Source organism: Gopherus evgoodei, chromosome 4 (assembly GCF_007399415.2).
Source record: "Gopherus evgoodei ecotype Sinaloan lineage chromosome 4, rGopEvg1_v1.p, whole genome shotgun sequence".
In the NCBI taxonomy this organism is placed as follows: Eukaryota; Metazoa; Chordata; order Testudines; family Testudinidae; genus Gopherus; species Gopherus evgoodei.
In genome coordinates, this window is record NC_044325.1 from 49,687,426 (window position 1) to 49,713,662 (window position 26,237).

The following is a 26,237-nucleotide window of genomic DNA, read 5'->3' on the forward strand; positions in this document are numbered from 1 at the left end:
GGATCACTTGATGATTACCTGTTCTGTTCATTCCCTCTGGGGCACCTGGCATTGGTCACTGTCAGAAGACAGGATACTGGGCCAGATGGACCTCATAAACATATGAGCATGAATTGTGTATTTTGTAAAATTAACTATTATATATGCACTGAGTCTAGAATAGTAGTCCTGCATGGCTTATATTGGAGATCCAAGTTAGCTCTTTAAAATGCATGGCAAACAAAGTGCAAAAATCATGTTACTGCTGAAGTATCTCTCTGTTTGGAGTCATATGATTAAACAGTATAAGCAGGGGGAGACATCAGTTATTCCCCTTTTACAGCAGTTGACTGTTAATTGGACTTTGGCCTATATTTTCAAAGTATTGCATGGGGTCGTTAAGTGTAGAAGTCCATGTTATATATAAGTAATATTACAGTTAATAAAAGGATTCATGTGTATTGATCCTCTTGTCTAGCTTTGAAAATTTAGCATGATGCCTAAATTCTTATTGAAAATGTGGTTTTCAGGCAAAATAGAAATTTGCTGTATTAGATCTCTTTTGACCTATATTGCTTTGATATATTTTAATTAAAAGAAATGTCAGTCAACCTGTTCAAAAAAAAAAATAAAATCATACTTTTTTTTGTCACTGAGAGTAACAAAATTTGGCAGTGACCCTGAACACACACATGGATTGCTTTCAGTACATCAAAAATAACAGGAGTACTTGTGGCACCTTAGAGACTAACAAATTTATTTGAGCATAAGCTTTCAATAAATTTGTTAGTCTCTAAGGTGCCACAGGTACTCCTATTCTTTTTGAGGATACAGACTAACACGGCTGCTACTCTGAAACCTTTCAATACATCACTTACTTTGGATCCTGTGGCAAATATAGGGTGTGATCATATAATTAAAGACTGTATCATAGTGCATACACAACACGAGGGCTGAATTAGAGTTACTCAAGCAATCTTAATTCTGGCATTTTCTAACTTTTGAATGCTTGCGTTTGCTCTTTCTTATGTTTTTAATAAAAAGTAACCTGGAAAATAAATTAAATCATATTGCCCCTCCAACCTGGGTCATTAGCATGGTTGGGGCCTTTAAATCTGCAATACAGATCTTTACCACTTCAGCTAACTGAGTAACTGGTGGTAGTAATAGGCTGCTATTTCTGTATGGACTGTGTATGTTGGGGTAGGGGGTAAGAAAGACACTGTCAGTGGATTTCACAGTTGTTTCCTAGGAGCGAGCATTGCTACCAGTGCTGCCTATAATTCTTTTACCTTATAAAACTGTTTGGGATCCGAAATCTTTATATTTTCAAAACAATTTAGTTTCTTCTTTCTGTTGTTTCAATTCTATTCCAGTTTTAGTGAAAAGAATGTTTAAAATTAAAATTAGAATAATATTTACTACTAAAGGTAATGAATTAAGATATAAAATTGTGAAGTAAAACATTAACAACCTGTATGTCTCACTGAGACAGAAGGAAAACGGACACTGGGATTATCCCCAGTTTCTTTGGAAAAATATTCTGGGATCTTAACTTGCCATCTTGCACTTTACCAGAAGGTCTTCTGTTTAACTTCTCACCTAAACGGTGACATCTCTCACAGTACTAGATCCATTTAGTTCTACTTTGTGGTGTCAATACTTATACAGGATATGTATCTAACCAACTTACTGAATTCTGAGTCCTGGTAAGATGCTTGAAACTTGGAACTTTATGGCAGGAGTGACATGCTGCTGGAAATAGCAGTGTGCACCCTGAGCCAAATTGCAACCAAAATAATACTATTCTGTAGTTCAACACAGTCCACTGAGCTATGTGGCCTGTTCCTGATTTCAGTGAAAGCTAGGAGCCAATATGCCTTTGAGGATCTGGTCCTAGGAGTTAGTGCTAAATTCAGTGGGGTAGGGTTGGGTCCAAGGTATAGTTTTAATATTTAATGGATTGTAATTAAGCATGAGTCTTTGAGACTTTGGTATTACAAACAATATAATGGCCTCCATTGCTGGGGTGAATAAATCAGTAGTCTACAAGTCATCATACATCTACAGGGCCATTGGCACTGATTTGGGTTGTAAAGTTGTTGTGCGACCTGCATTTTAGTTCTTCATTTGAGTAAAACTAAGTAACTTATATAGTGCCCTCCCCCCTTGCCCATTGAGGCACATGGGATACTGTACAACAATAACAATATAACTTAATTTATAATAAACACCTCCTAAACCAAAATTACATTGAAGGGTTGCTAGGATACATGGGGAAGGGAGTAAAGGGAAAGACTTGTATAGAACAACTGTCCATTATCAAGGGGAAATAAATTTTATATTTTATCTGATCATTAGATTACACTACAGCAAAAAGAATGACTGCTTGCTGACCTTAGGCAAACAATGGTAGAGTGCAGATATCCAATTTAAGTGAATATAGTGCTATTGAAAAGTGCCAGATTAAGACCACTGGTAAATGAAGTCCTTTGTTAGGAAGATGTGTATTGCCATATTTAATCAGACCAGATTATACTAGTCCAGTATCCTGTCTTTGACACTGGCCGATACCAGAACAACAGGCAAGAAACCTTTTAGTGGGTAATTATGAAATAACCTGCAGAGAGGTAAAGTTTCTTTCTAAACCCTCCCAGGGATTGGCTTGTGCCCTGAAGCATGAGAGTTTATATCCCTCTTTTTTTTTTTTAAAGTTATTCTTAGTAGAAATGGTGCGTAGGCTTTTTATCATCATGTAGCCATTATGATCAATCATGATCTGGAGGGATGGGGGAGAAGACTATTTATATACAATGAGAACATAATTTGCTTTCTAAGCCTGTTCATTAATTGGCACTCTGTTTATACTGGCTACAGTGGCCAATTGTGGTTTGTGTTATGTGATTGTATGTACCTAGCCTAGATCCCAGTGGACAACTTCACATAGGCCACCAAACAGCTATGGACAAAAGTGTCTTTTAGGCACTATTGAACTATGAAGGATTTAAATCTGTGGCCTGGGGGTGAAAGATTCTATGCCCAATTATTAACTAATGTCCAACCCATTGAAAATCTGGATGGCGTTTTGTTTTTCTCTGAAAAATAGGCTAATGGGAATTCTTCCTTAGACTCCCTGCCTCTTGACAGACCATGAGTAGATTCCATTGATCACTCTGAAAATTTGCCTTTTCCATGTAGTTGCAGATCCATCAGCATCCCCTGCAACCGTCCTAGAGAGAGTTGCACTAGAAACAGCAGTTGCTGTTGCATTGGTCACAAAGTGATTCCAAGACTTGAGGGGAAGGAGGATACCGTTGCCTATTGCAGAACTTTCACTCATCTTATGTTCTGGGGAGAGTAATTGCCTCCAAACTGGTGACTTCTTTAAAATGTGAACAGATGTTTAATTTAAGATTCACAATCATTAGCTACATGTATAGACAAACATATAGTAGATGAATACATATACCTTTTAAAAAAACAGTACTTGTAATTTTCATTCTTCATTCACTTTTGCTAAGGCCAGAGTTCATAGAACAGATTAGAACACTGCACAATTTTGAACTCTAGTTGTCTTAAAATGTAAGCTGTTGTGTATTGTGACTGTTTCAGGTCCTAACTCAGTAAGCTACTTGAAGCACCTGTAAAACGAGTCCCAAAGTACTTTGCTGGACTGGGGCTTTAGACTCTTAAGCTATTTTATTTTTAAAGCTTTGTTGCTCATAGACTGGAAGTGGACAACCTCAAATGTCTCTTCTAAACTGATTTAATAGAATTTACTGTAGATTCCCAGAAAATTAATTCTGTACGCATAAGAATAATTGTTATATGGTAGAGAGAGCACTGGTGTTCTTTTCTAACTTATCTCCTCAATCTTTGTGTCTCATTTATCTTCTCACATGTTGATCTTGGAAGTTTTACCAGGTACTAATAGAGGATGCAACTGTAGTAGCCAAAGATAGATAAAATGAATGAGCCGCACTATCCAGGTGAGAAGTCAGTTCCCTTTTCCTCTTGCCTTAGCTTCTGGAAAGTATGAGGACGCTGGGAATCTTACCAGAGTGCTGCCCCCTACATCCTTATTGGTGTTCCCTCTTTTGTGCCCGCATCTAGGTAGCCAGTGTCTGATAATTATAAAACCTGCCCTCTATCCAACCCCGCTGGCTGCTGTAAGCGAGAAGCAGAATTTCTTTACTCTCCTGTTTTTCTCTCATCCCATCCCAGAGCCTCCTGGCTAGTATTCCATATGTGTGTGTTTGCTGCTCTACTTTTATCACTACTTTTTCACCTCCCAGACTCTGTTGTTGTGTCCTCTTCCTAAGTGAATAGCACCAGTCCTTGCCTCTGGTGCTGTTCATAGCCTTATCAATCAGCAGCAGGTTGAAACTAACTGGTTATCAATGGTTCACTATCAAACTGGGAGGGCGTATTTAGTGTGATACCGCAGGGGTCAGTCCTGAATCTGTTACTATTCAGTATTTTCATTAATTACTTGGATAAGGCAATGGAAAATATGCTTATAACATTTTCAGATGATACCAAGCTGGGATGGATTGCAAGCACTTTGGAGGACACGATTAGAATTCACAACAAACTTGACAAAATTGGAGAATTGGTCTGAAATCAGCAAGATAAAGTTCAGTAAAGACAAGTGCAAAGTCTTTTGCTTAGGAAGAAAAAAATCAAATGAACAGCTACAAAATGGGAAATAATCATCTAGGTGGTAGTACTGCTGAAAAGGTTAAGGGGGGTTATAGCGGATCACAAATTGAGTATGAGTCAACAGTGTGATACAATTGAGAAAAAGGCCAATGTCATTCTGGAGTGTATTAATAGGAGTGTCATATGTAAGACAAAGGAGGTAATTATCCTGCTCTGCTCGGCGCCGGTGAGACCTCAGCTGGAGTATCATGTCCCATTCTGGGTGCCACACTTTATAAAGATGTGGATAAATTGGAGAGAGTCCAGAGGAGAGCTACAAAAATATTAAAAGCTTTAGATAATCTGACCTACAGGAAGGGTTAAAAAAATTGGCCATGTTTAGACCTAAGAACAGAAGATTGAATGGGGACCTGATGATAGCCTTCAAATATGTTAAGGGATGCTGTAAAGATGATGCAGATCAATTGTTCTCCAGGTCCACTGGACGTAGGACAGGAAGTAAACAGCTCAATCTGCAGCAAGGGAGATTTTGGTTGGATATTAGGAAATACTTGCAAACTATGTGTATAGTTAAGCACTGGAATAAGATTTCAAGGGAGATTGTGGAATCCCATCTTTGGAGTTTTTTAAGAACAGGTTACACAAACACCAGTCTGGGATGGTCTAGGTCAGGGGTTCTCAAACTGGAGGTCGCGAGGTTATTACTTGGGGGGTCACAAGCTGTCAGCCTTCATCCCAAACCTTGATTTGCCTCCAGCATTTCTAATGGTGTTAAATATATAAAAAAAGTATTTTTAATTTATTAGGGTGGGTCGCACTCAGAGGCTTGCTATGTGAAAGGGGTCACCAGTATAAAGTTTGAGAACCACTGGTCTAGGTATACTTGGTCTTGCCTCAGCGGGCTGAACTAGATAACTTATTGAGTTCCCTTTCAGTCCTACGTTTCTGAGATACTATGTATGCTGGTAAGCATTATGTGTATCCAAATGATGGTGGGTTGCAGGAAAAATCAATTGCTGGTATTCCATGAAGGTTCACTCCAGAAAAATCTTAAAAGGTGACTTGCAAAGGAAAACAGTTTGTGACCATTTTTTGCCTCAAAGGCCCAAAGAATGTTTCTTGTGTTTTTTTTGTTTTTGTTTTTGTTGGTTTTTTTTTTGTTTTTTTTTTTATAATTTTCTGCTAGGCCTGAGCTAAACACCTCTTTTGTACCCATATAACTCTTTCAATTAGGGGTACAGTTTTTCTTTTTAACCAAAATAATTATACTAGTACTATCCTTAGTTTGGACACAGTTTTATGATATACATGTGCCTTGTACCAGTATAGCATATTCCCTTTCCCATGGGGAACTAAGCTATACCGGTAAAATAATTTGTATATAAATATAGCTTGTTTTTCTTCTTACTGTAACTTTTAAGACCTGGTTCTCAGTTATAATAAGACTAAGCTCATGATTTTTGAGAAGGACTCTCTGGAAATTGAGTGGAAGATAAAAGGCTACATAGGAACGGCCATACTGGGTTGCACTGAAGGTCCATCTAGCCCAGTATCCTGTCTTCCAACAGTGTCCAATGCCAAGTGCTTCAGAGGGAGTGAACAGAACAGGTAATCATCAAATGATCCATTCCCTATCACCCATTCCCGGCTCCTGGCAAGCCAGAGATTAGGGACACCATCTCTGCCTATCATGGTTACCTTGTAAAACAAGTCTCTGTTTTTACTTATTTAGGAAGAAAGTTTCATCATTTGGGCTGTTGGTTCACTTATGAAGACTTAAAATAAAAAGTCCTTAGCTCTGCTCAAATGGTGCTCTGTTCTAGCCTCTCATATGCTGGCAACAGAGTTGCTCCAGCGCTAAGAATTTTTAATGCTAAAATAATATTGCAGAAGATTGATTTAAAGGCCAAATTTCAAATAGTTCAAAATAATTTTGTAGGAGACTTTTAATTCTCCCAAATTCTACCCCATCTCGTTTTTACATGCCAAGGTAGGTGTTTTTTCTGTCAGTCAGGGCCAGCTTTAGGCCAATTTGCCCAATTCCCTGGAATCGGTCCCCGCGCCTTAGGTGCCTTTTTAATTTTTTTTCTTTTTTTTACTCACATAGTGGTCCTCTCCGGGGTCTTTGGTGCTATTTTGGCTGTGGGCGGGGGGTCCTTAGGGGCTGCAGAAGACCTGGAGCGGACCCCCCGCTGCTGAAGTGCCGCCGAAGCCCCAGGCCCCCATGGAGTATTTGAATTGGGCCACGCTGTTAATAAAACCGGCCCTGCTGTCAGTAGTACAGTTTGTATTGCTTTTCTTATATTTTGATCTAAGATCTATACTCTTCCAGACTGCTCCATCTTTGCCTTCAGAAGATGGAGGAGCAACCTGTGTACTCCTTATTTCCATGATATGAGACTTTCAATTTATTATAGGAATCAGTGATGCACTGCTCACTGTGGCACTGACTTTGGCACCAGTGATGTTATCTTCAGTGATATCCTTTCTGGCACCAGAGGCACCTTCTTCTTCTGATGTAGAAGAGGGTTAATCAGAAGTACCAAGTAAACTTGTAGTGCCACTGATTTTTGTTACAATGTCATTCAGCAGATTCTGTAGTGATCTTCGCAGACCAGGAAACTGGCTAGAGCAGCAAGGTATCTCTTTCTTTTCCCATAGGGCTTGCCTACACTTAACAGTGCTGCAGTGGATGTAGTGCTGCTGTAGTGCTTAGTGAAGATGCTACCTTTGCCAGTGAGAGAGCTTCTCCCATTGATGTAGGTACTCCACCTTGCCGAGAGGTGGTAGCTATGTTGATGGGAGAAGCCCTCCCCTCTACACAGCGCTGCCTATACTGGGAGTTATGTTGGTATAACTGCGTCGTTCAGGGGTGCGGATTTTCAACACCCCTGACCAATATAGTCCTCCTAGCATAAGTTTGTAGTGTAGACCAGGGCTTAGATAGTGAAGGTTGAAGACTGGATGGTTTTAGGTGAAAAGTTGATTCTTCCTCTTTATTGGGTTTCTATGTGGCAAACTACATGTTCTGATAGATACACCTATGCAGTTTGGGGCTTCACTAACCCTATTTTGGACTCCTTACTGGAGGAACAAAGGGAAGCTGTAAAAATTTTTGTCAGTGAGGGTAGAACGTTAGATATTCATTGAGACTATCATATGATACCTCAGATATGGCTAGCGCTGTGGCTACTAGCATAGTTATGAGGTGATATTCTTGGCTCGGATCGCTGGGCCTTGCGCTGGAATCACAGAAAATAATTGAAGACCACCTCTTTGAAGGGTCAGGTCTTTTTAGTAATGAAATGGATGAGTCTGTAGAGAGGATTAAAACCGAGAGAGTCAACCCATCTCATTCCCCTCCGCTCTTAACTTCTATAGGACTTTCCCAGCTCTTGTCTGCCTCAAAGAAGATCTCCTTCTGTACTGCTTTCCGGTTCCATAGATGGTCTCCTTTACAGCAGCAGAGCATTCAGTGTCGGAAAAGATTCTAGCCATCTGCTCATTCCAAGGCTGCTTCTTCAAAAAGGCCACAGCACATTGAACTGTGCATTATGTTTCAGTGTTTGATTTGATAAAATGGTGCTACAGTTTGTATTTAGTTAGAACTCCTTGCTCCACCTTCTTCTGATGGGGGGCACCATTTTGAAACAGGAGTAGATCAAAGTGCACTAAGGAGTGTGTCAGCAAGGTCCAAATGGACAGCTGGAGCATGGTAGGCTAGTGCGGGATAGATTCACACCCCAGTTGCTGCAAGTTAAATGTTCGTGTTGACAAGACCTAAAACTTTCAGTGTGTTCCTGTGCAGCAAGTTGCTTTTACCTTAGCAGCTTTACTGGCCCTGTTCCAAATCTTTTTGAAGTCAGTGGAAAGATTCCTAATGACTTCAGTGGGGTTTGGCTGTCACTGTAGTTACTGCTGACCATACTAGAATTTAAGGAGAGAAACCTAATTAACTCAAATAATTTATGTGGCTAAAAAAAAAACATTTTATTATGTAACTTTTAATGCAAGATGAGGTAGAAAAAATGTCTTTCATTCAGTTAACCCGTGCTCTTCTTTACCTGGCTCATGCTGAAGGTATCCTTGTTTTAGAAAACAGTGTTTTAAAATGAGGGGGCTGTTTTTGAGAGTTTGCTGTTTTCCTTCACAGTCACATCTTTTTATTTGGTATTCATCCATTTTCTTTTAATCTGCATTATGATATAAAATAAGATAAATAACTAAGGCTACAGTTTTGGCACAGAAATTTTCAATAAATTTCACGGCAGAGGTGAAGGAAGAAAATAAAAAGTCACAGAAAGATCTCCAAATATAGTTTTCATCTGCTGTTCTTAAGGAAGAGCTATACTTTTTCCCCACTTTTAAATAAACTGAATCAAATTTATCAAAAATTATGTTTAATCCTTGTTGCTACTATGAAATATTACATTAATGCTTTCCGCACTCAAAACGATTAAAGAGTAACTTTCATTGTTTGTAGAAAATTTCATAATAAAATAAGTAAATAAAAAAGAAATTGACACTAAAGAGAATGCTGTTGCAGGGATGAGTAGAGAGAGAGTGGATTATATACTGAGTGTGCTGAAAGGTGAGACCCACGGGGAGAGAGGAGGCATGGTGGGAAAGCGAGCCCACCCCATAGTGTAGTGGTAGCTCCTGTCCTGTGGAGCTGTAGGCTCTCCACTCCATGTGTTGTGTGACCTGGAGCTTGTGGTTGCAGCACTATTCAGGTTTGGCACATCCATGCACCCGTCTCCATCATGGGGTGCTGAAAGGATTGCAAAAGTGTGGGGGGGAATCTCCCCCCCCTTAACTGAACCTCCCTACTGGTGAGCCTGAGACCCTCTGGTGATGGGTCCTGTTGTTTTCTTGTGTTGAGAGGTGCCGCCACCACCACAGTTTTGACAGCTAGCAGGTGAGGGCCTGGCTGTCCACAAGCGGCCTGATGCAGAGTGGATCCTGACCAGCACTTTGCATGATGCACCACAGAACCTGGATGCTGACTGGGTCAGGCTGCAGCACAGTTCCTTCCAGCCAGGTTTTAAAAAGTTGGGGGGCATGGTCCCTTTGACTTTCCTGTCTCCAGTGCCTGTGGGTCTTGGTCCATTCCCATGAAACAGGAGCTGCTTCTGCGGGCTGAGTGTGGGGTGGGCTCATCACAGACTTTATTCAGGTTCACTATTATTGTGAATACTGTGATCTCCATGCCTTATCCATAAGACGCAAACTGGCTATGTAGTCTGACCTCTTGTATATCACAGGCTACATAATTTCACCCACTTACCTTTGTATTAAGTGCAATAGCTTGTTTGACTAAAACATATCGTTCAGAAGGGCATCCAGTCTTGATCTGAAAACATCAAGAGATGGAGAATTCACTCCTTTCTGTGGTAGTTTGTTCAAATGATTAATCAACTTGTTTGTGTTGAAGGTTCTTGTTTCCCTGGATCAAGTTTATAGGGTGTGATGGTTGAGCTGAGTCTCTGCTATTATGGGAGGAGAGAGAATACATAGCATTTCCCCCTTCTCCCCTTTGGGACCTAGCAAAGTGATAAAGAAGTAAATAAGTGTTGTGCTGAAATGCTCATTGACTAAATATTCAGCAGCTTCCAGGAAAGTTAACCATTTTCAATTTTTAAATTATTTCAATTTTTTAATGACACATTGTAGAATTTAGTATGAGTTACAGAATTCGGTCTGTTCTAACTGGAACTTTCATGAGGCTCTTTTCATACATTCAGTTTTAGCATGTATGAGCTCCCTCTTGTGGCCCTTTTAAAAATTAAGCACTAGAATGATAGGCCTGGTCTACACTACGCGTTTAAACCGATTTTAGCAGCGTTAAACCGATTTAACGCTGCACTCGTCCACATTACGAGGCCCTTTATATCGATATAAAATGCTCTTTAAATCGGTTTCTGTACTCCTCCCCAACGAGAGGAGTAGCGCTAAAATCGGTATTACCATATCAGATTAGGGTTAGTGTGGCCTCAAATCGACGGTATTGGCCTCCGGGCAGTATCCCACAGTGCACCACCATGACCGCTCTGGACAACAATCTGAACTCTGATGCAGTGGCCAGGTAAACAGGAAAAGCCCCGCGAACTTTTGAATTTCATTTCCTGTTTGCCCAGCATGGAGCTCTGATCAGCACAGGCAGCAATGCAGTCCCAAATCCAAAAAGAGCTCCAGCATGGACCGTACGGGAGATACTGGATCTGATCGCTGTATGGGGAGACAAATCTGTTCTATCAGAGCTCCGTTACAGAAGACGAAATGCCAATGCATTTGAAAAAAATCTCCAGGCTACACAGTGCTGCCTGACAAGTGTAACGGATCCAAAGAATCAAATCGATGCTCGTGGAGGGAGGGAGGGGGTACTGAGGACTCCAGCTATCCCACAGTCCACAGCAGTCTCCGAAAAATATTTACATTCTTGACTGAGCTCCCAATGCCTGTAGGTTCAAACACATTGTCCGGCGTGGTTCAGGGTATAGCTCGACAATTTACTCCCCCCCCCCCCACGTGAAAGAAATTGGAAAGAAATTGTTTCGTGACTTCTTTCAATGTCACCCTATGTCTACTGAATGCTGCTGGTAGACACGATGCTGCGGCAATGAAGAGCAATATCCGTTCCTCTCCCCTCCCGGTGGCAGATGGTGCAGTAGGACTGCTAGCCGTCCTTGTCGTCAGCCTGTGAGTGCTCCTGGTTGGCCTCAGGTAAGGCTCGCCGGGGGCGCCTGGGTAAAACTAGGAATGATTTCCGGTCATTCCCTGTAGATGGTACAGAACGCCTGGTGACCGTCCTCATCATAGCAACTGGGGGCTGAGCTCCATCAGCCCTGTACTGTCTGGACTGTTATAGCAGCGGAAGGCTGCTTCCCCCTCATTTTATCTCACTAAGAAGTCACTGTTTGTTATTCCTGCATTCTTTATAGCTTCATGACACAAATGAGGGGGACACTGCCACGGTAGCCCAGAAAGGTTAGGGGAGGAGGGAAGCAATGGGTGGGGTTGTTGCAGGGACACCCCTTGTGAATGGCATGCAGCTCATCATTTCTGCGGGATCTGACACTGAGCAACTGTGCTCTCTGATACACTGGTTCGCTTGTACACTTGCCCCATATTCTAGGCAGGACTGACTCTATTTTTAGAAACCATAAAGGAGGGATTGACTCGGGGAGTCATTCCCAGTTTTGCCTTTGCGCCCCTGGCCGATCTCAGCCAGAGGCAACCATGATAGCAGCAGACAGTACAGAACAACAGATAACCGTCTCTGCTATCATGCAAAAGCAAACGAATGCTGCTGTGTAGCGCTGCAGTAACGCCTCTGTTAGCGGCATCCAGTACACATACGGTGACAGTAAAAAAAAAAAAAAAAAAAAAAAAAGCTGAACGGGCTCCTTGGTTGCTGTGCTATGGCATCTGCCAGGGCAATCCAAGGAAACAGCACGCGAAATGATTGTCTGCCGTTATTTTCCCGGAGGAAGGAATGACTGACTACATTTACCCAGAACCACCTGCGACAATGATTTTTGCCCCATCAGCCACTGAGATCTCAACCCAGAATTCCAAGGGGTGGGGGAGACTGCGGGAACTATGGGATAGCTACAGAATAGCTACCCACAGTGCAACGCTCCAGAAATTGACGCTAGCCTCGGACTATTTACGCACACCGCTGAATTAATGTGCTTAATGTGGCCGCGTGCACTCGACTTTATACAATCTGTTTTACAAAACCGGTTTATGTAAAATCAGAATAATCCTGTAGTGTAGACGTACCCATAGAGTGGCTATGCCTCCAAACTGACTGGTGCTTTTAATAGTTTTTCTAGTAGAAATTAATTTTTAAAAATTTTAGCTAAATTGAACTGGATAAAATTTTCAGGGAAATTTATTTTTCAGCTTATAAAATAAAAAAGTTCAAAACCCACTTTTAAAGTGAAGCCAGCTATGTAATGTAATTTTTTAATAGATGTAAAGCAGATAATGCATCTGTACAGGCAGTTTTGTGGTTCTGACCTCTTCACTATAAGACAGAGGTGTGTAATAAGGCTCACTGGTTTTCTAATTACATTAGATGTCAGTACATTTTGGGGTTGGAAACAGATGAAACACAATTCCTAATTTCTTTCCTTCCCTGACTGAATCTTTGGCAAGACTTGAAAAATGTACTGTCCTCTTGCTAGTAGCAAGCTAATTGAAACACAGTTTTTACACTGCTAGGCTGAGTCCTGTTGGTCCAATTTATCTTTGGTATTGGATTGGATAGTAGGTTTAGGCAGGGGCAGCTCCAGGCACCAGCATGCCAAGCGCGTGTCTTGGGCGGCAAGCTACGGGGGACGCTCTGCCGGTCACTGCGAGGGCGGCAGGCAGGTTGCTTTCGGTGGCATGCCTGCTCAGGGTCTGCTGGTCCTCCCACAGGCATGCCGCTGAATTCATGGGACCGGGGACCTCCCTGCTGTGCTTGGGGCAGCAAAATACCTAGAGCCGTCCCTAGGTTTAGGCATTTTGGCATGGATCTGGCAAATCTTGTTGGACCTTGGTCTTTGTCAAGCACCCTGGTTAGAGGGAGCTTATATTTCCTTTATTATATTGTAATAATGTTAATGTGCATCTATTTAAATAATTGTGCATGTGAGATATGATGTTGGGGTTCCCTCTAAAGAAGGGATGGGCAAACTTTTTGTCCTGAGGGCCACGTTGGGGTTGCAAAACTGGTATTGAGGGCCGAGTAGGGAAGGCTATGCCTCCCCAAACAGTCTGGCCCCTGCCGCCATCCGCTTCCTCCCACTTCCCAGCCCCTGACTGCCTCCCTCAGAACCCGCAACCCATCCAACCCCCCTTACTCCTTCTCCCTTAACTTCCCCTTCCTGGGCCCCCCCGCCCCTAACCGCCCCCTGGGACTCCATCGCCTATCCAACTGCCCTGTTCCCTGTCCCCTGACTGCCCCCCGATCCCTATCCACACCCCCACCCCTTGACATGCCGCCTTCTCCAGGACCCCATGCCTATCCAACCCCCCCCCCGTCCCCTGCCCCCTATCCACACCCCTGCCCCTGACAGGCCCCCTGGGACTCCCATGCTTATCCAACCCCCCCACCCATTTCCCCATCCCCTGCCCCCCTTCTCAAACTTCCGCCCCTATCCAACCCCCTGGCCCCGGCCCCCTTACCATGCTGTTCAGAGCAGCATGTCTGGCAGCCGCACTGCCCGGCCACAGCCAGACACATTGCTGCACTGCTCTGCAAGCATTGCCTGGTGTTTAGCCCTTCTGGGCTGCTTTCCTTCCCAGTGTTGGTTCTCTCCAGATGATTTTTCCTCAGAAGTATTTCCTGTTTTGGGTCTGTGACCCCCTAGGCAGATGACTAAAGGGGCTAAGAAAGCTTGGTTCAAGCCATGTGCTTTGCAATTTTGTGATGTCCATTTCCAATATTGATACTCAGTTCCTCTAAGAAGGTAGTTTTAATATGGTTTTCCCTTGGCTATTCTTGCAGTAGGTGTTCAGCTTCAGTCATTGTCCACAATGGACAATTTTCATAATGCAGACATGGCTTTAAGAGATTAAACTAAAAAATGTGCACCCAGGAGTGCCAGGGAAGGGAGAAACTTAGTGGCTAAGAATAATTTATTATATGGTTATGAAATATATTAAATGATTGTCAATTGATTATAGATTTTGAATAACACACTTAATTTTGTTTCTTTTATAACTAGCACTTATAATAGCAAATGAATGGATTTGCTTTGTTTGTCATTTGTATGTGTGCCAGATGGAGCCTTATCTGTGTCAGGAGATAAACGGACCATTATTAAGATTAGATACACAGTGGTCATTTTAGCCTTGTTTATTTGGGTCATCAACCATACTAGAGGATGATCTTTTCTAGTATAAATATTTTGGCAACACAAAATCCTTTCCTTTCTTCCTAGATTGCTATGAAAATAAACATAAAAGGTTTCTGTCTCATTTCTCAGTAGCAAAAATAAAATGATTTTATTTTAAAAAGATGTTGTTAATTGTCATTTGGATAAAATAAGCACAAAAGCTTTTACTACCAGTGATTTCAAAATAAACTGAAAAAGTATATTTAAGTAAGCAAAGCTAAGTCAAGTGTATATCTGACTTAGAAAATTCTAATAATTTACTGGCCTGTTTAGTAAAGTTGGTATATATTTAAGGAAGTGAAGTAGTCCCTTTTACAGATGCAGTAAGGTGGAACTCCTATGTAAAATATAACCACTGTTTCTATTCTGGGATTACAAATGTACTTTTAGAATAATTCATTCAACAAATTTAAACTTTTTGCATTATCAAAGGACCTTGATGTTTATAAATGTCTTTATTTTATTTCAGGTTGCAGTGTAAGATTTTGGAAGTCATAGCTCCACCACATCACAATGGAGTGGCCAATGGCCACATCAACAGTACCAATGAAGACACTATCGTCATCAGTGATAGTGATGATTCAGAAACGCACAACAGTTCTGCACAAAATGGGTAAATTACAATTATTCAAGTGTATCAAATATTTTGATTAAATTTTGGAAAATGAGGCTAAAGCAGCTTTAGTGGGGCTTTTCATGAGGAGATTTGTCTCAAGCAAAGTGCAGAGGATATGGTGTCAGAATATTCACCCAGCTGAGTGGAGTGGCTAAACATTCACAGATGCCTTATATATTGCAAAATAGGCAATTTAAGTGTATTTAGCCAGAGAGTGTTGAAAAAAGAGAATAATTGAGGCATAAGAAGCATTAATCAATTTCAGATTACATTGTCTGTAGGAGGGTAGTGGTGTAGCAGTTGGTCTGTTTTCAGAGCTTCTCTCCTACTTCTTCTCTGTTTACCAATCTTACATTAAACTCTGTGTTAGTTTTTTTTGTTTTTTGGACAAAACCTAAAAATACTTGTAAGATTGCAAACATTAATTCAGAGTTTGTATTTTAAATTGAGATTTCACTCTAGAGCAAATACGGAAAAGAGAACTCTTCCAGAGGCTATATGTCCCATAATTTTATGCATTTATTTTGATATTTGTATTAGATGAACAGACTTCTGCCTCAAGTAGGGTTGCCAGCTTTTTAATTGCTGACAACCAGACCTTCTGCTCCTCTTCTTCCCCCCTGAGACCCAACTCCTGCTCCGCTTCGTCCCCCAAATCCCTGCCTCTGCTCCAGAGCTGCAGCCTGACACGGAACCTGCCTGCCCCCCCTACGAGATGGAGGTAGGAGGTGGCCCTGGCTGAGCAGGGCTGGTGCGGGTTGATGTTTTGGCACCTCCTGCCTCCATGCTCGCAGTAACCACACTTTTGATGTCCAGTCAGTACATCTGCCAGGTTTCCTTTTTGATCCGACAACCCTATCTTCATGACCCAGCTCCTCCTGGACCCTTAATTTAGTTTGCCGTATTTTTCCTCTGCTATAGGAAAGACCCAAATTCAGTTTTATGATTTTTTTTATGAGTAGGAAGATCAAATGGGCTGATCTAAACCCTTACTTGAACTGGTTTCTGAGAATGTGGCAAGGAAAACTATGGAGGAAAATATAAATGTGAGAGATATTTGAGAATTTTCCCTAGTATGGAACAAGGTTCCTCTTTACAATAATTTTGCCAGTTCATGGCACTGCTGAGCTACAGACTTAGACCACAGTCCTATAAACTGATTGTTGTGGGCAGACCCTTATGCCTGTATGGAATCCCATTGACTTCAGTAATGCTTCAGATGGGTGTAGGGGTCTGTCTAAATAGATTGCAGGATCAGGGCCATTACTTTTGAGTAGTCTGAAATAGTTATTACTACGATATAGTTGCTTCCTCATTTTCACAATCTGCTATTACTTAGAAATATAAGACCTACTGAATTCATAAACACTGTTCCATCACTACGCTCAAAACTGTGACAGTAAACAACCAAAGATTTTCAAGTCCTGCATTGAAGAGACCTAGTCTTATTGTGATTCTATGAATTGAACTTGGCTAAGCTTCTGTCTTCATGATTTACGTTTGAAAATAAATTGTATCTGTAGAATTATACTTCTATTCAAAAAACTGTAATAACTATTAATATGTTTTTAATTTACAAAGTGCCTTATTTCACTATTTTCTTAGTGTATGTGTGTACATTAGTATCTTAAATGTTGTATATTGCCATAATTTTGTGTATTCTCTTCTAACCTTATTACAGTATTATAATGTCTCTTACTGTTATACCCAAAAGGCCCCAAAAGTGGGGCAAGAAAGAACTAAGATTTACTAAGGATATTTCTATACGATAGACAAAGTCAGTGGATCAGATTGTGGCCTTGGTTATACTGGTGATTATTTGGAGTAACTTCATATTGGCAAGTAACTTAGTTTACATGATTCACTTCCGCTACTTGTAAAATTAGGATAACTTACTCTTCTGTATAAAGCATTGTAAGGTCTATGGAAGAAAAGTGTTTTGGAATTATAAATTATTAGTTTCAATTGACTGCATGCAGACTGGCTTGTTCATGCTCTCTGAGCACCCCATTGACTTTATTTAGGCTACATAGAGGTGCAGCAGTTCATCCTTGGCTGTCAGTTGCAGGTTTATTAATTATTTGGTTGATGTCAGGGTATGTAACAAGGTTGCTCCTCGTGTAACTAAGCAAATAATGAAGGTAAACCTGTGGAATTTTATCCACTCTTGAATGATGTTTCTAGTGTCATGTAAGGGAGTATCTGAATGTTTAAAGAGAAGCCCTCTATCTTGAAATATGTGCATTCTCCCTGTTACAGGAGTATGAAATTCAAGTGAGGTTATCTTTAAATTTAATACAGATACGGACTGCAATACTGCAGCTGGCTCTATGCTGGGACACTCTTATGTTCAGCTAACCCCAATAACTTCCACCCTTGCAGAGCCAGCTGCAGGATTAGGGTTGTAACCTCATTTCACTTTTATTTTTGAGGGGGAGGAGAGAAACTTCTCATTAACTATATAGAAAGGTTTGTTTTGGCTTGTTATTAAACAATATTCTTTATTATTCTTTGCAGCTGTTTTCATTGGTGGCATATCTAATCAACATTGCATGTTGTAAACGTAAAAACCAAACAATTTCCATTACTAGAAGTTTAAAAATACAAAATTAAAATACTGTGAATTAGAAGAAATTGCAAAATTGGATAACATCACTAGACCATATCTGCTACTCCAAAATATTAGAAGTATTGACCACATCCCCAAAAGAACCTACCTGAGTATGCAGTCTTGCCATGAGTTTGTAGGTATTGTGGTCTTGAGTCTTTAAACCCTCACTTATACAAGTAATACTTAAATTTGTGAATAGCCCCACTGAATTGAGTGGGAAGATTTTGCATTGCTAAACCTTTAGGGATTAAATTTTGTCATTTTGGAAAACCTTTTCACCATAATAGATTTTATGTAATTTCTAAATGTGTCTTGGGTACTGGTGAATTGTATACTCGGCATAATTGTTTATTATAGCCCCAGACCATTCATTATTGTGAAAAAAAAATCCAAAAATAAATCTTGATTGAAAATTCTCTTTAGCAGAAGAGGTTAAAGTGCTCCGTTTGTAAGGTTTTTGATTCTCAGTTACATGTGCATTTCTTCATTTGAAAAGTGAGCAACTATAGTTGGAATAGGGAGGAAAATGTAAAGATGGTGTGACAGACTGCAGTGCTGGTAAGAAAATAGTCTTTATTTCCTGGTCCCAGTAACATTATTGAGCCAGGGTTATAAAAGGTTATGCCTCATCACATGGTAGCAGTCAATAACCACTGTCTGCTTTTACAGGAAATGTTATTGCTCATTAATTGTTAAGACTGATGCATGTTGTCTAAAAAAAGAAAGTTACCAGAGGTTACTCTATCACCAGAGGAGTAGTTTGGCTGCTGAATCTGTAACTAGTCCAAAAAGTGTAACTCCATGACATGGATCAGATTGAAATTAGTTTTCTGAGCTGTTTGTCCAGCCCTAGCTCTACTTCTAGATCGGGGTGGGCAAACTTTTTGGCCCGAGGGCCACATTGGGGTATGGAAATTGTATGGTCCGCCATACATGCTCACAAAATTGGGGGTAGGGATAGATGGTGGCTGGGGAGGGGCTGGCGATGAGGGGTTTGGAGTGCAGGAGGGTGTTTCAGACTGGGACCGAGGGGTTCGGAGGGTGGGAGGGGGTAAAAGGCTGTGGCAGGGCGTTGGGGTACAGGGTGTGTGAGGGCTCCAGCTGGGGGTTTGGGCTCTGGGGTGGGCCAGGGATGATGGGTTTGGGTTGCAGGAGGATGCTCCAGGCTGAGAGCGAGGGTTCAGAGGGCGATCAGGTATGGGGCAGGCTGTTGGGACATGGGGGAGTAGGGGTGGAGGGCTCTGTCTGGGGGTGCGAGCTCTGGGGTGGGGCCAGGTATAAAGGGTTTGAGGTATAAGAGGGGACTCCAGGCTGGGATTGAGGAGTTTGGAGGGTGGGAGATGGGGCTCAGGGCTGGGATACGGGATTGTGGGGGAGAGGGCTCAGGAGCTCAGGCTTCACGCAGCACTTACCTCAAGCAGCTCCTGGAAGCATGTCACCCCTCCAGCTCCTACACGGAGGTGCAGCCAGGTGGCTTTGCGCACACTGCCCTGTCCACAGGTTCCACCCCTGCAGCTCCTATTGGCTAGGAGCCGCAGCCAATGAGAGCTGCAGAGGTGGCACCTACGGACAGAGCAGTGTGTAGAGCTGGCTGGCCACACCTCCATGTACTATGTAGGAGCCTGAGGGAGGGTCATACCGGCGGCTTCCTGGGAGCCATGTGGAGTGGGGCAAGCCCCTGACCCCACTCCCTGGTGGGAGCTGAGGGCCAGATTACAAGGTCTGACGGGCAGAATGTGGCCCGCAGGCTGTAGTTTGCCCACCCCTATTCTAGATAGTTTACTCCAGGGGAAATTCTGTGCCAAAAAAGTTAAAAACTATGTGCATGATATTTTAAAATTCTGCATATTTTATTTGTCAAAATAACAGTTTATAATCATGCCAGTTTCAATTAATTTCAAAATACCTATCAACAGCTGTGTCTGTAAAAATACTAACAAAAAAAAATTTTCCTCCTAGCAGTAGAGAGTTAAGAAACCTCTAGGACAACCCAGTTCTGGTTTCTTTGCCCCCCCTCCCTACCAGAGCCCAGCATGAGGTCAAGATTTACACCCACCCCCCCCATGCCCAGCTGTTTTCCCCCCATCCCAGACACTTGCACACACTCCCTACCCCACTGAGCCCAGCTGTCGGGCACCCCCCAGCCCATACATCTGCACCCCCATCCCCTCAGAACCCAGCCATGGGGCACCCCTGAGCCCAACACCCACACCCTGTAGAGCTCAGCTGCAGGCCCCCCTCAACCCAGCCACTTGCAGCTCTGCCCCACCAGAGCCCAGCTGAAGGCCTCCCTCAGCCCAGACACTTTTCCACTATAGCCCAGCTGTGGGACGTCCCCCCCCAGCCCATACACTAACACCTCACCAGAGCCCAGCTATGATCCCTGTAAGACATGCGGCCGCATGGCAGGCTCTCAAGGGCTGTACAGGCTGGCAGGGAGAGGCACGCCCCCACCAGTAGCTACAGGGGAGAGGAGCCCCTCCATCGGCCCGGCCTAGGCCTGCCGGAACTGCCAGGGAGAGGTGTCCCTCCCCTGGCCCAGGCCCGCTGGAGCTGCTGCAGCCAGGAAGAGGCACCTCTCACCTGGCCCCGAGCTGCTGCAGTGATGGAGGGTTGGGGGGGTCCCTCCCTCCCCATGGCATCCCTGGGGCAGCCTGTACCCCAAACCCCACCCTAGAACCCGCACCCCCAGTCGGAGCCCTCACTCCCCCCATCCTCTGCCCCAGCCCTGAGCCGCTTTTTGCATCCCAAACCCCTCATCCCAGCCCCATCCCAGAACCCGCACCCCTAGTCGGAGCCCTCACTCCCTGCATCCTCTACCCCAGCCCTGAGCCCCTTTTTGCACCCCAAACCCCTCATCCCAGCCCCACCGCAGAGCCCACACCCCCAGTTAGAGCCCCCCTCTGTACCCTAACCTGCTTCCTCAGCCCTGAGCCCCATCCCACACTACGAATCCCTCGGTCCCACCCCCACCACATGAATTTTGTTATGTGCACCAGTACAAAGGTGATGTGTCACACATCACCTTCATATTGGTGCACATAACAAAATTCATTCTGCACATGAACATAAAAAATTAGAGGGAACCCTGGAGCCCAGGATCCAGATGGAGAAATAGTGTGATGCTGGGTCCCTGATGCTTGTGTGGAGTTTCCTGCATGCTGCCTTCTTCCTTCAGGGCATGCTGGGTACGCAGCTGCTGGGAACACTCCAGCTCCCTCCCACCCCACCACCCCCGTCTTCTACATGGAAGCGGGCTCTGCTGGGTCCAGCGACCTCTAGTTGTGGCAAGCAGGTAGCCTATTTCTGTGGGAGGAAAGGAAATTCTGTTCATAATGTCAATTTCTGTGCAAATTCTGCAGTGCACTGTGGTGCAGAATTCTTCCAGTAGTAATAGTTACCTTGGGCAGAGCTCTTAATATACTATTTCATCTGAACTATACATATTCAGTGAAGTATCCACTTTCGGAAACCTTTACAGGGGTAGCAAAGTTTCAGTGCATTCTTGGTAGCTATGATGTTAGGTATTCTATCACATACGCTTGAAAGCATTGCCAGTAGGTTACACAAGTTTAAACCTTGCTGTGCAGATGTCCATAGATGGACAACCAGGCTCTGCTCTGGGAGAGAAATTCACGTCTTCATCTCATAAAGTAATTTGGCTTTGTGTGGGGCATAAGGGTTTGGAATCTTGGTGAGTGGAATTCATCCCGCCCTGAACCTGCTAGCAGGCCACAAGGCTGCAGTGTAGTCTGTCAATGGCTACAATTTTAGCCTATTGCCTGCATAAATGGCAGCTGCCCTTCTTTGTCTGCCACCTAACTAGGAATCTGGCCCCAACAGCCTTTATAGAATATGCTGTGAAGAGGACCTTGTATATACTCTGGATAGGTAAGTGAATCTTACCTTAACCAGCTTAGCAGGAGTAGACTTTTATTTTATTTTATTTTATTTTATTTGCTTTCAGCGCAGTGTTAGGAATCAGAAGATCTGCTTTTGTTTTTTCCCTGACTCTACACAGATTCTTCACAATTGTAAATTGGAGATAATAATACATACCTCAGCATGGATGTTACAAGGCTTATTTCATGTTGATAAGGTGTTCTATAAAATCAAAGTATTATTATTTTGACTTAAATGGCAGAATAATACAATAACTCTCAAAGTTCAGAACTCTTCCATGTGTAACAAAGTAATAACCCTAACCACTGCTCTTCTTCTCTAGAGAAGATTTTGCAATACAATAAGATCTGCAAATTCTAACTGGATAGCATATTGTTGAGCCCTTTTATAAGAATGCAGGGCTCTTCTGTTGAGTCATGCTAGAGTCAGGCACCAAAACCCCACTTTAGGATTTAGGGTAATTACTGCTAATTTATGCTAGCAAGTGTGCCTCATTATCTCCAGACAGGATCTAAAGGAGGTGTTTCTTTGGACTAGAGGAACCCTAGGATCGAGGATATTTGAGAGGAAAACCCTAGGAATACCTGCACTTGAAGAGGAAGCTAAGGCTAAGAGTTTGTTGTGTTTTTTATTGTTTTTGAGTTCCTACTAAAGCTAGACACCAGAAGGGGGTAAGTTTGAAAATTATCTCAGGGTCTTTATGATCTGTTGAGGACTGGATAGGGACTCAGCCTGTTCATACCAATATATATGTTGGTGGAATAAATGTGTGAGATTGGTCTTTATTTCCTTGTCCCAGTCCCCTAATATGGGTCAGGGTTACAAAAGTTTCAGAGTCATATGGGGAAAAACTATTCCTTACTCTAGTTTTCAGTTACATTGGGTGTTGGGACTGTGAATCTATTTAAAATGGAAAAAGGAGTTTAGAAGACACTCTTAATGCTGCTTATTCTAATTGATTTTGTTTTCTACCGGATGTTAGACTGAGAAGGTTCCCAAATATGATGATGTATGGTGGGGAAATTAGCCTGTTCATAATTCATATGTAGGTAACACTCTAATACAAATCTTTGTTTTAGTTTTTGTATCTTCAGATTATAGAAGATTAATCTAAATGTGGAAGACCTAATCTTATATGAAAGTCTTCAAGATGTCACACATCCAATCTTAGTAAACTCACTGTCTCCAAAATTATCTTCATACAATCAAAAGAAAACGAAAGGGTCCTATAGTGCTATCCTGACTGAACTATATTTAATAAATTTCAAACAATATATCAGAACAATTTTAGTACTTTTTAAAATCTTGTTTAAATTGGGGATTTATTGACTTCTTAATTAGCCATAGCAGTCTAGATGTAAGTGATTTGGTTTGAGTTGGTTTTTTAATTACAAAAATTATTTGAGAGTATGGTCTGTATGACTTTAGTAATTTCAGACCTCCACATTTTAACAGATATTATGCATTTCTGAGAATTTGGATAAGAGTGCTAGTTCATAAGTCAAAAAGATACAGTGCTATGAGCTAGGCTAATACCTCCTTTGAGATAGGGGTGTGTATATTTAAATCAAACAAAACTCTCAAGAAACAATCTGGATTTAAGACTTTACCAGCTGGGAAATCATTTGACCATTATAAGCAACTCCTTCAGAAAAAAAGTTGCTTAACAGGGGGTGGTTTTTGTTTTAAAAAGAGATCCTTGTTTCTCATTTTCAGAGGACACTGGCTCCGTCTTATAGGGCTGTTCATCAGTTGGGGTTTTTTTTGGTAAGATTTGTCCAATTGTGCACCTGTATCTTGTATTTATCCACCAGGCAGACCCGTGAGTATGAATCAGAACGCTGGGGCAAATCTCATATCTGTGTAAGTCTTATATAAGATTCCAAAAATCTCTTGGATGTGTTCTTCTAGGAATAAAAATAGTTTCAAGGTTGGTAAACGAAATGCAAGCTACAATGGGCAATAGAGTCCATCTTCAAGCATTTTATGAATAGCATTACAGTGTATTGCCAGAAAGATACCAGTCTTTCCGTGTAATTTATATTCTCATCCAGATCCAATATTAATTTTGAATTGTCTAGTCCTGTGCCTGCTAAAACAGTAGCACTTTGAAATTATGGATGAAAAGCACTATATGAGAGCTCAATATTATTATTTAATAATAAAATCATAACTTCACACCACTTAGTTTCATTGTTGTATGTTTTTTGTATATAAATAGTGCCATTATCATTCTGTTTAAAGCACAATGTCTAATTTTTTAATAAAATCAAATAGTGTTAAAATATTGACTTAGATGTGTTTTAGGCATATGAAAGCATCTTCATCTTGGTGATGAGTAGGGATCCTAGTTTTCCATGATGAACCAAAATTTTGTCAGATTAAAAAAACCCATAAAAATCTGCAGTTTTCCACGATTGAAATGAAATGCTGAACTTGAGTTTCCCTAGCCACAATATTTATAGGGTATCAGTTGAACACAGTTTTATTGATATACAGTAGAACCCTGTTTATCCAAGCCGCCATTATCTGGCTCTCCGTATTAATCAAACCACCAGCCTAACTGGGTTGGGCTCGGGTGGTCAGCCTCTGGGTGGCAGGGGCTCCAACTGTCACCGCTGTTTGGGGTTGCGTGCCCGAGCCCCTCCTTTCATCTTAAAGTAAGAGAGAGAAAGCTCTTTGCTGATTCTCCCAGTATTTGGTTATCCAGTCTGGCCCTGGTCACAATTAGATCGGATAAACGCGGTTCCACTGTAAATTTAAAGTGCATTCGAAAATCAATGAGAAGGGGGGTGGTTGTGCACATTAAATTTTACTGAAAGTACCAGTGTCATTTATTCAGTTAATATCTGGTTTTATTTTTTCACAAAATGTCAAAACTAAAGATTCTCTGTAAAAACAAAAATTCTGCAGTTTTCCATGGGAAACTGATTTCTAGGATCCCTGGTAGTGGAAAAGTACATAAGCCTTCATAAGGAAAATATGCTGAATCTAATGTACTAATTTATCATAAGACATGACTCTTAGTCTTGATAGCATACATTGTCTATCTTTCTGTCAATCAATTTTTCCAAAAAGTTGAGGAAGTAATGCATTGTCTTGTGAAGCCTCTTCCTTTCAAAATGTTGCCAGCTAGAGTATTCATCCTCTTAGACTGGTCCTTTAAAGTGTTACATTTTAGTTATTACAGCAGTATGGCTGTTTTCCTCTCCTTTGCTTGATTCATGCCAGTAGCTGATGGTAACAGCATGAACTTTGGGGTATGGAGTTAAATTAAAAATATTTCTTTATTAGACTTTCTTGTTCTGTCTGATTTTAAAACTAAATGCAAGTACACGTGTATTTGGCATTTTTATTATTTTGTTTAGAAGTCAATGAGTTGATTGGCATCAGTGGAAGTTATGGGTGCCACTATATGTGCTAATGTACTTTCCAAGGGCATATTCTGTTGATAAATATAATTACTTTTAAGATCCGTGTTCCAAAATCTATTTAGGAATGTGATTTTTTTTGTGTGTGTGTTCAAAATACTTCATCTTTTTTATTTTACTTTTTAGGAAGAAAAAAGCATTAATTGATCCCTCCTTGTTCAAGTATAAAGTCCAGCCTATTAAAAAAGAACTATATGAATCTGTTACTGTAAGAGCATCTCAGATAAGGTAAAAATTACTGTTTCGTCATATTGTGCTTGTATGTAAATTAGAATTGCACTGTGCTGGAATTACTCACTGTATTGTCTTCACTATGAGTATATGGTTCATGGTAAGATTATGTCTGATCAAAATAACACTTGGGTTTACTACAGGGGTCGGCAACCTCTGGCACACGGCTCGCCAGGGTAAGCACCCTGGCAGGCTGGGCCAGTTTGTTTACCTGCTGTGTCGGCAAGTTTCCGCCGACTGTGACTCCTACTGGCTGTGGTTTGCCATCCCAGGCGAATGGGGGCGTTGGGAAGCGGCGCGGGTGAGGGATGTGCGGGTAAACAAACTGGCCCGGGCTGCCAGGGTGCTTACCCTGGTGAGCCACGTGCCAGAGGATGCCAACCCCTGTTTTACAATGTATTCAACACTCAATTAGAAATACTGAAGCCAAACATTCTATCTGAGTCCCACAGGTCTTCTGTAGTATTTGTATTGTAAACTGTGTACATTTTAGCTATATTGACTTTAAATAGTTTGAAACTGGGGAGCTGAGTTCTGCAGTCATTTTTAAGCGATTGACATTTTGACAGGATGTAATTGTTGCTCTTTAAAATTGAAGGTATTTAATATCACAGTTTGTTAGAGTGAGGTTAAGGTTTTTTTTGTTTTGTTTTGTTTTTTTACTCTTTAAAAAAGAAAACGAAAAAAAGATTTAACTGTATCAACTTCCATAGTGTGTGTGATCTGAGTGATTCTAGTGGTATTTGTTGTATTAACACAGACTCATTCTGGAACTAAATTATTTGTACTGTAATCAATCTCTAGTAGCATCAGAAATAGGTGCAATAAGAAAAAGAATACACAGGCTTAAGAATGGAAGGGATCATCTTGTGGCTAAAACACAGGGCTGTCACTTGAGACATCTGGGTTCAATT

At 41.7% G+C, this 26,237-nt stretch overlaps 1 protein-coding gene across 7 annotated transcripts in view; it reads left to right on the forward strand.

The window, feature by feature from the left end:
- Positions 1–26,237, forward strand: part of BAZ1A (bromodomain adjacent to zinc finger domain 1A) — a 122,167-nt gene that overhangs the window by 14,586 nt on the left and 81,344 nt on the right. For 6 of the 7 annotated variants that reach the window (XM_030559300.1, XM_030559298.1, XM_030559299.1 and 3 more), the window contains 2 exons: positions 15,001–15,144; positions 25,219–25,320. In XM_030559300.1, the coding sequence (XP_030415160.1) occupies positions 15,001–15,144; positions 25,219–25,320 (246 nt within the window). Of the gene's footprint in view, positions 1–15,000; positions 15,145–15,658; positions 15,869–25,218; positions 25,321–26,237 lie in introns of those variants that run through there. The other variant, XM_030559301.1, reaches the window with a different exon arrangement.